This window comes from Rhinoderma darwinii, chromosome 10 (assembly GCF_050947455.1).
Source record: "Rhinoderma darwinii isolate aRhiDar2 chromosome 10, aRhiDar2.hap1, whole genome shotgun sequence".
In the NCBI taxonomy this organism is placed as follows: domain Eukaryota; kingdom Metazoa; phylum Chordata; class Amphibia; order Anura; family Rhinodermatidae; genus Rhinoderma; species Rhinoderma darwinii.
Window position 1 is genome coordinate 48,144,004 of NC_134696.1, and position 13,266 is coordinate 48,157,269.

Genomic DNA, 13,266 nt, shown 5'->3' on the forward strand with positions numbered 1-13,266 from the left:
TTCTGTAAAAATTTATAAAAATCATTCCCCCTGCACACACACACTCTGCATATATACATAAACTTAGTGGCGTAACTACCGCTGTAGCTGCCATAGTGGCTGCTACGGGGCACGCGGCATGAGAGGGCCCGTGCTGCCCGCCGACATGGCCCCCCATGCCCGGTGCCGCCGCTAGCAGCCACTATAGCTGCTACAGAAGTAGCAAAGCCACATTCAATAGTATCTGCGTCCTTAGGGCGTAGATACTGTTGTACACTGTGGCGGAGCAGGGAGTTATCTCCTTCATCTGCCGTATGATACAGGCCATGTTCGGTCTGCTGCATGTCAGGCGCAGGGACAGGATTCCTGCGCATACCGGCATGATGATGTCACTTAATTATGCTGGCCTTCGCAAGGATCCCGTCAGCATTGTGGAACAGCATTTTTTTGGGGTTTGGGGGCAGTGTATGGTGCTGTCTACAGGGGAGGGGCTGTGTGGTGCTGTCTACAGGGGGGTCTGTCTACAGGGGGTGCTGTGTGGTGCTATATGCAGGGGGGTCTGTATAGCACTGTCCACAGGGGCGGCTGTGTAGCACTGTCTATGGTGGGGACTGTATAGCACTATCTACAGGGGGGCTGTATAGCACTGTCTAGAGGGGGGGCTGTATAGCACTGTCTAGAGGGGGGCTGTATAGCACTCTCTACAGGGGGGTCTGTATAGCGCTGTCTACAGGGTAGTCTGTATAGAGCTGTCTACAGGTGGGTCTGTATAGCACTGTCTACAGTGGGGTCTGTATAGCACTGTCTACAGGGGGCTATATAGCACTGTCTACCTGGGGGCTGTATAGCACTGTCTAGAGGGGGGCTGTATAGCACCATCTACAGGGGGGCCTGCATAGAGCTGTCTACAGGGGGGTCTGCATAGGGCTGTCTACAGGGGGGTCTGCATAGGGCTGTCTACAGGGGGGCTGTATAGCGCTGTCTACAGGGGGTCTTTATAGTGCTCTCTACAGGGGGGTCTGTATAGTGCTGTCTACAGGGGGGTTTGTATAGCGCTGTCTATGGGGTGGTCTGTATAGCACTGTCTACAGGGGGTCTGTATAGCACTTTCTACAGGGGGGGGTCTGTATAGCACTGTCTACAGGGGGGTTATATAGTACTGTCTACAGGGGGCTATATAGCAATGTCTACCGGGGGGCTATATGGCACTGTCTATAGGGGGGCTGTATGGCACTGTCTACAGGGGGGGCTATATGGCACTGTCTACAGGGGGGCTTTATGGCACTGTCTACAGGGGGGCACTGTATGGCACTGTCTACAGTGAGGGCTGTATGGCACTGTCTACAGGGGGGGGTGTCGCTGTATGGCACTGTCTACAGGTGTCGCTGTATGGCACTGTCTTCAGGGGGCAATGCATGGCACCGTCTACAGGGGGGCTGTATGGCACTCTCTACAGGGGGGCTGTATGGCAAAATCTACAGGGGGCACTATCTACAGGGGGGGTTGTGTGGCCCCCAGGGGAGGGGGGCTCAGTCAAAAGTTTGCTATGGGACCCAGTGTTTCCTAGTTATGCCCCTGCATAAACTTTCCATATAAGCCATATACCATATAAGCAAACACCAGTATTAGAAATGACACTTGATAGGTGGAAGGCCCTGTTAAGATCTTGCATTAGGACCCAGGAGCTTCAGGTTTGTCCTCTGATGCTACATGTACAAAAGCACAACACATATGCGCACACGTTACACATAGACACACATTATTAAATGTGCAATATATACACATTACTCACAATACATACTGCCCACACACACTGCTTATACACAAACTACATACACATTTACACTAGAAAATAAATAAGACAAGGAATTCACACTAAAGGAATAGGACATGTTTTAACATATAGCACTTTAAACAATTACAGTGCACACCCCTCCCGAACCCAGTCATATGTAGATAAATACAGTACTGGCAGACGGCTTAATAATAGGATTAATGACTGATTTTGTCATACACTTGGCCATACGCCATTACTACACTACTACTTCTTGGTCATATACTACTTCATTGGTTATTTCTCCAGATCATTGCTGACCCTGCAGCTGACCCTAGATGAGTCATATTGTGCAATTCATAAATAATATATAAGCAGCAAAATAAAAGCAATCCCTGGTCATCTCCCCCTTTCATTTACATTTTAGCCTAAGAGTCATCCTCTTTAGTTTAAGATACTAAGTATTGGAAAAAAGGGTTAATAGTCATATACTATGTGTGCATAATTCTCACTATTGACTGCAATGTCTATGAATCTGTACCAATTTCCAAGAACACATAACTTGATGATCATGAGCATTACTGAGGTGGTCCTTTTGTTTCAATCCACTGGTAGACCACCAACAATGCTATCTTCTTATGTGTCGCAATGAACACAGAGACAATGCTAGGCTTTCCAGGACACAGATTATGTTTTCTATATGCCCGAATAGAGTATCAAGAGCTCCACAGAACTGGCCAATTATCGGTCACATAGTAACAATCACATAGCTGTAAGCAAAGTTTAGCTTCCAATGTGGTGCTCTTAAAATAGTGCTAACTACTCTTTTCCATCATGCAAATTAAGTCTGCTACCAAAATAGTAAGTATTCCCATTGTTAATGAATTAAAACATTATTGTTTACTCTTACGAGCCCCGCCAGCATCTACGCACCTTAGCTACAGTACACCCCTTACAGAAAACATGGGCTAAAATATTCCAAAACAATAAGCAGTAAAGAGGTAGTCTTTAATTCAAACATCTCAAAATGCATTCAGGCTGATAATGTCCGTATTTTTTAGGTTCCTATGCTGGAGCAGTGGTGGCCATGCCATTGGCTGGGGTACTAGTCCAGTATACAGGTTGGAGCTCAGTCTTCTATGTCTATGGTAAGTTAATAGTTAAAGGAATTTTCTGGTTTAGAAAACACCAAGAGCGTCTATCTGGGGGGTTTCAGTCTGTCCATGCATTACATAGACAGTACATTAATTTGATGAGCAATATGTAATGCTTAATTTCTCCTGTGGCGGCGCTACAGGGAAACTGGACACTTACTATCAGTTTCCTGTACAGATTACAGCTAAGGGCCTGTTCACATCAGCGCTGGATTTCTATTCATATGTTCCGTTCGACCTTTCCATTGGAGGAAGCGATGAACGTAAAGCAAAATGGAAACCATAGCTTCCGTTTGTATTACCCTTGATTTCAATGCTAATGCTTCCCTTGCAATTGGTTTCTGTTTGTTTCAGTTCCGTAAAGGTTTATGTTTTTTTTTGCAGAAACAATAGCATAGTCGACTATGCTATTGTTTCCGTGAAAAAAACGGAAACTTTACAGAATGGAAACAAACGAAAACCAACTGCAACGGAAGCATTAGCATTGAAATCAAGGGTAATACAAACGGAAGCTATGGTTTCCGTTTGGCTTTTCCGTTCATCTGTTCCTCCAACGGAAAGGTCGGACGGAACCGATGAACGGAAGCCCGATGCAGATGTGAACAGGCCCTAATTGTTGGGGGTTTCAGTGGTAGGGTACGTTAGGATTATTTTATCGTCAGGGGATCCTTGTAACAAAAAGAGATTGGCCAAAGCGAATCACTAAGTTTTCTAGAGAAAAAAACAATAATACAAAACAGGACATTTGATTTCGAATTAAAGGACGAAAAAAAATATTAAATAATTATTTTAAAGGCAAACATATCTAAATTAGACACATTTTTCAGAATACATATTATACCTTTAATTGTACAATAAATTATATGTACCCTGTCTGCAGGGAGCTTTGGGATTTTCTGGTACATGTTCTGGATTCTTGTGTCCTATGAAAGTCCCGCACAGCATCCCACCATATCAGAGGAAGAAAGAAAGTACATTGAAGAAAGCATTGGAGAAAGCACAAGTTTCATGAACCCATTGGCGGTGAGTCACCAATTATTATTCAGTAATAGCAGAGAAAATTAAGATAAACTGTAAAATGTATAGCTACAAGTATGTAATGAACTCTGTAAGCTGAAACTATAGAGTTACAACCAATACCCACCAGAGATCATCCTGGTCTTGTGATGGGCCAGCCTGACACTGAAAACACAACTTTAATTAAATAAAAGTCTTAAAGAGGCTCTGTCACCACCTTATAAGTGCCCTATATTGTACATGATGTGATCGGCGCTGTAATGTAGATTACAGCAGTGTTTTTTACTTAGAAAAACGATTATTTTTGACTGAGTTATGACCTATGTTAGCTTTATGTTAATGAGTTTCTTAATAGACAACTGGGCGTGTTTTACTATATGGCCAAGTGGGCGTTGTACAGAGGAGTGTATGACGCTGACCAATCAGCGTCATACACTTCTCTCCATTCATTTATACAGCACATAAACACACTATAACATTACTGCATTGTCACGACAATGAATATACATTAATTCCAGCCGGGACGTAATGTCTATTCAGAATCCTGACCACTTCTCTGTGATTTACAGCACAGCAGGTGTAGTCTCGTGAGATTGCGATGCAACCTGTCATTTTCAGCGAGATCTCGCTGTGCTGTGCTGTAAATCACAGAGAAGTGCAGAGAAGTGGTCAGGATTCTGAATACACTTCACGTCCTGGCTGGAGGTAATGTATATTCATTGTCATGACACTGCAGTAATGTTATAGTGTGTTTATGTGGCTGCACATAGCGATATAGCTATATCGCTATGTGCTGTGTAAATGAATGGGGAGAAGTGTATGACGCTGATTGGTCACTGATTGGTCAGCGTCATACATTTCTATACTTGGACATGTAGTAAAACACGCCCAGTTGTCCATTGAGAAACTCATTCGCATAAAGCTAATATAGGTCATAACTCCGTCAAAAATGATAGTTTTTCTAAATAGAAAACACTGCTGTAATCTACATTACAGCGCCGATCAGATCATGTACATTATAGGCCACTTACACTGTGGTGACAGAGCCTCTTTAAGCTTCGTGCATATGACTTTGCCTGAATGGCAATACACCAGTTCCTATGGGTCTGTATAACAGATCTGAAGACATTCCGTGTGCTGTCGAATGGTGCCTCTATAAGGTGCCATATTCTCCCCTAGAAGTCCTGCTTTAGTGCAGCATGCAATGTAATATGCTGTGTGTGCCTCCGTATGAAATTAGAGACACACATAGGTACAATATGAGCCTATAGATGTTTATGGGTGGAGTATTCCGGATACATACAATACGGATCTGTAATGCAGTTGCGTGGTTAAAGGGGTTTTCCAGTCCCTAAAAATTGATGGCCTATCCTCAGTATAGGCCATCAATAGCTGACCGCTCAGGGTCTGACTCCCGAGACCCCCGCCGATCATCTGTTTTGAAGGGGGTAATTCACAGGTATTGCAGCCTTTTTCTCCTATTGAAGTGAATCAGAGAAGAAGGCTGCAATACCTGCGATTTGCCGTTAAATGTGTGTTGACGATCCACAATGAGCAAGTACAAATCATGCGGTAGCAGCGCTGCAACTTCTTCATAACAGTTGATCGGCAGGGGTCCCGGAAATCGAGCCCCGAGTGATCAGCTATTATTGGCCTGAGGATAGGCCATCAATTTTTAGGGACTGGAAAACCCCTTTAAGTCCTAAGTTTTCATGTACCGTATTTTACTTGTTCAAGTTGCAGGGTTGAGTCCTAATTGTTCATGTTTTTTACTTGTTCCATTTCTGGCGACACAGAGGGCTTTGGAATCAATGAACTCTCTGATAGAGTGATTTTTCAGTCATTCAAAATTTTATAGAGTCAGGTGTATGACCAATTGTGGTGACCCCTTTGTGTAAGGCATTGGTGGGTGTCCAAACTCATGTCAAAAGAAAACCCAATAAATATATTTCAGCCAAAGAAAATGACTTCCTATCTATGTACAGTAAGACATCTTCCAGTATACTGTGTATCCAATGTCCACCTAGCCACGAGTCCCTCCAGCGTTTGTCATTATTGGGGTATGTTATTGGCTTTTACTTTGTTGAGACCTATGGTCCTCGAGCTGCTGACTGTTGTGAATGTAACCCACATTTTTTGACAAATTTTTGTAACAAATAGCAACAGAAATGCCACGTGTCCAGGTTTCAAAAGTCTTATTACTCTTACAATAAAGAACCCCTTCCTACACGGACAATTGAATCCCCTGTTCTCCACATACAAAATGATACACTTAGTCCACTTCTCAGTTCTTCAGATTAATATGCCAAATTTTTGTACTGATCTTGTATTTATGTATATATCTTCATGAGTTCACCTCTTAGGGGTCTTTTTTTCCCAAGCTGAACAAGCCCTTTTTCAAACATTTTGTTTTAAGAGGGACCCCCCATTTCTTTCATTAACCTAGTTGCCCACCTTTGAAACCTCTCCAATTCTCCAAAATTCTGTTCACAGTGTGGTGCTCAAAATAGTTTACCCCTATTTTATTCTTTGGTAAACGGAAGGGCATCAAGTCATCATTGTTAATCCAGGCACACTGGGTTGTTCATACGTGCGGCTGTGACTGGTAGTACAGCGGAGATCGAACTTCCGACAATCAGCCATTGATGGCCTACCTTACGGATTGGCCACCAATGCTTTAGCCCTGGAAAACATTTTAGCATTGCCCAAGGATAGAAGCAATTGGGGCAAACTAGAGCTGGGGTTGCCTTTTTCAAAGGCATCTTTAGGAGTGGCATGGGCTGCCTTTATAGTACCTATGCCCATAAACGAAGGCAAATTTTTAATAATATCATTCACATTGTTTTTTAAATACATTCTATATGTCATCTTATAATTATATTGGACCTAACACTGTTTGTTGTTAATGTGCTTGATTACAGAAATTTAAGGCACCGTGGCGGAAGTTCTTTACCTCAATGCCGGTGTATGCAATCATCGTCGCCAACTTTTGCCGCAGTTGGACGTTCTATCTCCTCCTAATTAGCCAGCCAGCTTACTTTGAAGAAGTGTTTGGCTTTGAAATCAGTAAGGTATGTATATTCTGTGGCAGACAATGTATTATTGACTTGCTAAATGTCCCTGAAATCAATAGTCTACTTAAATAAATAATTTTAGCATCATGCGGTTTTGATTAAAACCTTAGAGAGAACCATTAAAGTCATAAAACATGGCCTAAAAGCCAGTTTAACGGGGTTATTTCAGGACAGGGCTGATACAACTTCTGTCAACAGCTCGTGTAATCTGATGAAAGAAGCAATCTAAACCTCTTGTGCCTTTTCATCATCTGGTGATGGATTTTTTTTTTTTTAATATTGATGGGGAGAAAAGAAAATGGCAAAACCATAAAATCTCTAATTTGTTACTTTCTGTAGCTGTTTACTCTTTAATGAGACTGTGGCTTTTTCTTAAACAACCCTCTATTAACACAAGGGAATTTACTCTTTAGCTATCAGCTACTTCCGTTTGTGTTCGTAAAGCCAGAAAAAAGAATTCTACTAATAATTGTAACTTTAAGCGGTATTACGGTTTTTGCAATTACAGTTTATTCCCCATACTCTATAATGAAAAGTTGTACATCTGTTTTCACATAGAGTACTTTGCATATCAATTCATCACAGGTGGATGGAGCTCTGCAGTTCCCAATTTACTATATGTACTGCAGATACACTCCTGTGTACACCACTTATTAGGGCATTGCTTAAATAAATGTTAATATATACGGAATCATAGGATTGTATTGCTTCCTAAACTGCATATGTTCTGCAGGTCGGACTACTCTCTGCACTCCCTCACTTGGTCATGACAATCATAGTGCCCATTGGAGGACAGATAGCTGACTACCTGCGTACCAAAAGAATCATGTCTACAACCAATGTCCGTAAGATGATGAATTGTGGAGGTATGTCAAATTTTTTGCTAAGGGATATACACATGCCTAGCCAACAGTAGTAACTAATGAGCAGAAACATAGCCTAAAGATTCTGAACCTCAATGCAGAAGCTAACCAATGATCTGTGAAGACATTGCTGTGTATAGAACTTTCACTATGTAAAATAGTGAGGTAGCAATGTTTAGCCTAATTATATCATATTGCAATGTGTTATGTCCTCAAACCACTGGATCACCTACTGGCAGCACCGCTATTTTCTCATGTGACTGAAATCTGGCGCCCCCTATATGTAGAGGATTGATTGCATCTTACACAGCCCCTTTTGCCAATACACATTGGTCAATGTAGAGTTTGTGCTATAAACGAATGTATATTTGCATATTTTAATGTTTTCATATTTGACTTTGGAACCAGTAAGATGTGCTAGGTGGGGTAATACATATTCATCTCAGTGTGTTGATATTTCTCTCTATTTTCCATAGGCTTTGGCATGGAAGCTACTCTGCTCCTAGTTGTGGGCTATTCCCACACCCGGGGAGTAGCTATCTCCTTCCTTGTTTTGGCAGTAGGATTCAGTGGCTTTGCTATATCAGGTGGGTCATGAAATCCGTTAATTAGCCTATGGCCATCCATATAATGTCTTCTTTAGTTTAGTCTGGCAATTAGTATTATATGTAAAATAGTAGAAAATGTAGAATCAAGAAAAAGAATGTAACGATTAGGATGACTTATTAATAAGCAATTCTGTTGGGAAAAAGTGTCTTGTGTGTATGGGAAGAATGAATGAGCTACTTAAATGGGTTGTCCCACCTGTATAACCCCATCTTGGAATAAAAGTGATTACTGTAGATCCGGGTCCACTTATGACACTGATGGTCTTTTACTGTGTGGAGAGTATGTTGGTCCTTAACCCCTTAGTGACCACTAATACGCCTTTTTACGTCGGTCACTAATGGGCTTTAGGCTAGGCTGACGCCTTTTCACGTCAGCCTAGTCTAAGTCCTGCACGGGTCTCCCGTGCAGGCTGGAGCCGGGGCTCTGCTGTCTGATGACAGCTGAGCTCCTGCTCCAACGCCTGCGATCGAAGTTTACTTCAATCGCGGCCGTTTAACCCGTTAAATGCCGCCGTAAATAGCGACCGCGGCATTTAACTTTGTTTACAGAGGGAGTGCGCTCCCTCTGTCACCCATCGGCGGCCCGCGAATGAAATCGCGGGTCTCCGATGGGGTGTCATGGCAGCCGGGGGCTTGATAAAAGCCCCCAGGTCTGCCCTGGACATATTCCTGTTAGGACGCGCCGGAGGCACGTCCTAACAGATTGCCTGTCAGATTTACACTGACAGGCAATAATGCTCTGGTATACGAAGTATACCAGAGCATTATAGCAGCGATCGGAATATCGCACAGTAAAGTCCCCTAGTGGGACTAATAAAATCAGTCATCAAAGTGAAATAAAGATTATTAATAAAAAGTACAGTAAAAAAATAAATAAAACCATTTTTTTCCATAAAAAGTGGTTTTATTTAGTAAAAGTGTAAAAAAAAAAAAAAAGTACACATATGTGGTATCGCCGCGACCATAATGACTCCATTAATAAAGTTAATATGTCATTTAAACCGCAAAGTGAACACCGTAAAAAAAAAAAAAAAAAAACCATGGCGAAATTGATTTTTTTTTCCATTGCCCCCCAAAAAAGTCATAATAAAAATGAATCAATAAGTCCCACGCACCCCAAAACAGTACCATTCAAAACTACGTCTTGTCCCGCAGAAAACAAGCCCAAAAAATCACTACATTGATGGAAAAATAAAAAAATTTCGGCTCTTGGAAAGCGACGATGCAAAAGCAAATAATTTTAGTTCAAAAGTGTTTTTATTGTGCAAAAGTCGTAAAACATAAAAAAACCTCTACATATGTGGTATCGCCGCAATCGTACCGACCCATAGAATAAAGGTAACATGTTATTTACGTTGCATAGTGAACGGCGTCAATTTAAAAACGCATAGAACAATGGCGGAATTTCAGTTTTTTTTTATAATCCCCCCCAAAAGGGTTAATAAAAGTTAATATAAAAATTATATGTACCCAAAAATGGTGCTATTAAAAAGCTCAACTAATCCCACAAAAAACAAGTCCTCATACAGCTATGTAGACGAAAAAATAAAAACGTTATAGCTCTTTGAATGCGACTATAGAAAAACGAATAAAATAGCTTGGTCATTAGGGCCTAAAATGGGCTGGTCACTAAGGGGTTAAATGTATAAGGGCCCAGGTGCTATTGCAAGCGCTTCACTATTGCTACAGAACTATTATTGATAATGCAAGGGTATTGCCAAAATATAGGTTCTATGCAAGTAAGTTAGTGATTGTTGGAAAGGCAAATCTACCAAATGACATATCTGGACCTTATATGATGTAGACATGTCAGAGGATGATATCAAACAAAAGGGGTGCAGATCCTTTTATAGTGCTTGAATGCCTTTGCAACTAATCGTAGATGCTCTTCAATGGATATGCTCCAATTCAGAATTTATAGGGCACCACCAAAAATATTCAAACCACCACAGCTGTACATCATAGTACTAAGTGAAAAACATGTATCGTATCATATCATATGTCTTCTTGGACAATACAATTTTGTTAGTTTTCAATATATTTGCTTTCTAGAACCTCTGTAGGAATATCCAATAGGAAATGCACCATTGAGAGACAGCTGTAATATAAGCAGTACTGAGAATGAAAAACCTAAGCAGCAACAATACATTACTCATGATAGTCATTCTTATATTCTATTCAAATTTTAGGCTTTAATGTAAATCACTTGGACATTGCACCTCGATATGCCAGTATTCTCATGGGTATTTCCAATGGTGTGGGAACCCTCTCTGGAATGGTTTGTCCCTTGATTGTAGGAGCTATGACAAAGCACAAGGTAAGGAGAAAAGAATAAGAACTTCATAAATTCTTAAGTAGACTCAGCCTATAAATAATGGATAGAATCTGCAGTCATGCCACCGGTCTATAATTATTCTGGCGTTCCAATCCATTTTGGCCCATAACTGTTATATTCTTCAATCCCTCCATCACTGTTCAGCACTATATTATAAGAGCATGATGAAAGATCTGAAGACCATGAAATAAAATGGTCTTAGACGTTTTCTAGAAAAAGGACGTTAGACTGGTTGATATATATATATAACACTAATTTCTTCTATCTGCAATTTCAACTTCCTATCCAATGTAGACTCGAGAGGAGTGGCAGTATGTCTTCCTTATTGCTTCAATGGTTCACTATGGCGGGGTAATCTTCTACGGCTTATTTGCATCTGGAGAAAAGCAGCCCTGGGCAGAACCAGAAGAAACCACTGATGAGAAATGTGGGTTCATTCATGAAGATGAGCTTGCTGAGGAAAGTGAAGATCAGCCTCAGGGCTATGGTAGCTATGGTGCCACCAAAAGCACAAGCTTTCCCAATGGCGGCTGGCCAGCAGATTGGGAGAAGAAGGAGGAGTTCATTCAGGACCAGGGCAAAGACCCCTACTTATATGGGACAGCAACAGAAAGGGACTTATCATGAAAATAAACCCATACAGAAGTCTAAGTAAAACAATAGCAATGTCTCCACTCCAACTGAGGGTGAGCAAGAATTTTATGAAAGGTGACCAGTGTTGCCAAGCCTCCCCACATGATCACCGTGGCTTCCTTTCTATTGTTTTAATGCATTATTATTTACAATAAGGGGTTAAAGGCAGTGCCTCCAGTACCCACTCTCACCCCCATCATTTTTGTGGTGTCCAAGGGCCCATTCTGTTTCTGGTATCAGTGATTTGCTTGTTTCTTGCGTAGATTGCCACAAGGCAGGTGTCTTCAAATGTCTATCACTCGTTTAAGTGTGGAACCAATAACATATGAATGCGTGAGTTTTATCATTGACACGAACACTGATTTACATTAATGTACACTTTTTTTGTGGGTTGTTGGTTGTTAATAAGTGTTTGTGAACCAGAAATAAAAACATGGGCACTACCCTGAGTCCACACATCTCCAGACAAGGCTGGACACCAAAATACTTATTAACATTTCTTTGTCTCTGCTATTTATTTAACAAAAATATAAAGAAAGATGTTTTATTTAATGATATAATATTATTTAAAGATATATATATATATATATATATATATGAAAGAAGTATAGAAAAATATATATGTATATGAAAAAGGTCTCCTCACAAGGAGCGATGATCCCATATTGAATCTCAAGGAAGTCCCTCTCTCATAAGTCATAAGGGCTTCTTTACCCGGAGGTCTTATGGATCAGTGTTGGGGTAAATGTCCATTTGGGTGGGGGATGAGTGCTATATATTTGCCATTGTGGTGGGTAGTGTCATTTTCCAGTCTTGGGGCTTACTTTGTGATTGGTGAAATTGATGAGGCACATGTTGTGTGTTGTTGTGTGCTTGGCAGTGGTGAGTCAACTCATGGCATGCTGTGTTCTCTCTTGGACCAACATGATGGCAAACATTCCAAACCATTTACATTACTTGTCAACTATATTTTGTCACTTTTTCATCTAACTTTTAAAGTTGAAGTTAGCGTCCCCTTGTCCAGAGAATGATTACATTAAAAACTTCTGTGTGGCCTCATTGTACATTGCAGTAAATTTGGCGTAAATTGTGCCCTCACCAAAACAATCAATTGTTTCAGTTTTAATGAATACCAAGCATTTTGGACTCTCATGCCAAAGCCCTTTCTGGACTTTTCAGACCTTATCCAAAAACGACAGATGTTAACCTGTTAAGCGCTGTAGGTTTCTCCAGTTCTCAGACAAAGCATTAAACTCCAGCAGTATAAGCGCTATAATATCATTTGTCTTCAGTGCAGATCATGTGATCAGAGGCTTTATGGTCTATCTAAGCACGTTTCTAAGCAATAGGGTGATCTTTATACTGGTGTCCTTTATGTCATCAACCAAACCTAGTGCATTGTACACATTAAGCTTACAGCAGAGGGGAGAACTGGAACTGTGGAAGGATAGGTTTTCTGGGAGGGGTGATGGTTTTGAAGCTAAAATGACTTAAACATGTGCAGTAATTGTACATAATAAATGATATTCTGATTCAGAGTGTGGTAGTTGTTTTATATATATAAGACAATGTATGAAACCTTTTTATTATTATAATGCTTCTTTCTTTAATCATTTAGTCTAAAGGAAAGTTTTATTTTTTTCCAGTACAAATTACAATACTCTAGAGCACAGTCTTATGCTCTGTTCACACTTGTGTTGTTTTTTCCCCCCGACAAGAATAGCCAAGTCTACAGTGCTACACTTGTCACCAAAAATACAGAAACCACGCTGGAAACCTGAAGAACCCTATTATAAGTTCAATTGATCTGTTAGGATTCATTGGTATTC

At 40.9% G+C, this 13,266-nt stretch overlaps 1 protein-coding gene across 1 annotated transcript in view; it reads left to right on the forward strand.

Moving 5' to 3' along the window:
* The window catches only part of SLC17A7 (solute carrier family 17 member 7), a 130,550-nt gene extending 117,577 nt beyond the window's left edge, over positions 1-12,973 (forward strand). The window contains exons 6-12 of the mRNA XM_075839861.1: positions 2,815-2,901; positions 3,788-3,930; positions 6,846-6,995; positions 7,732-7,864; positions 8,338-8,448; positions 10,659-10,786; positions 11,099-12,973. Coding sequence (XP_075695976.1) covers positions 2,815-2,901; positions 3,788-3,930; positions 6,846-6,995; positions 7,732-7,864; positions 8,338-8,448; positions 10,659-10,786; positions 11,099-11,431 — 1,085 coding nt within the window. The 3' untranslated portion in view covers positions 11,432-12,973. The remainder of the gene's footprint in view (positions 1-2,814; positions 2,902-3,787; positions 3,931-6,845; positions 6,996-7,731; positions 7,865-8,337; positions 8,449-10,658; positions 10,787-11,098) is intronic.
* Positions 12,974-13,266: the final 293 nt, after the last annotated feature.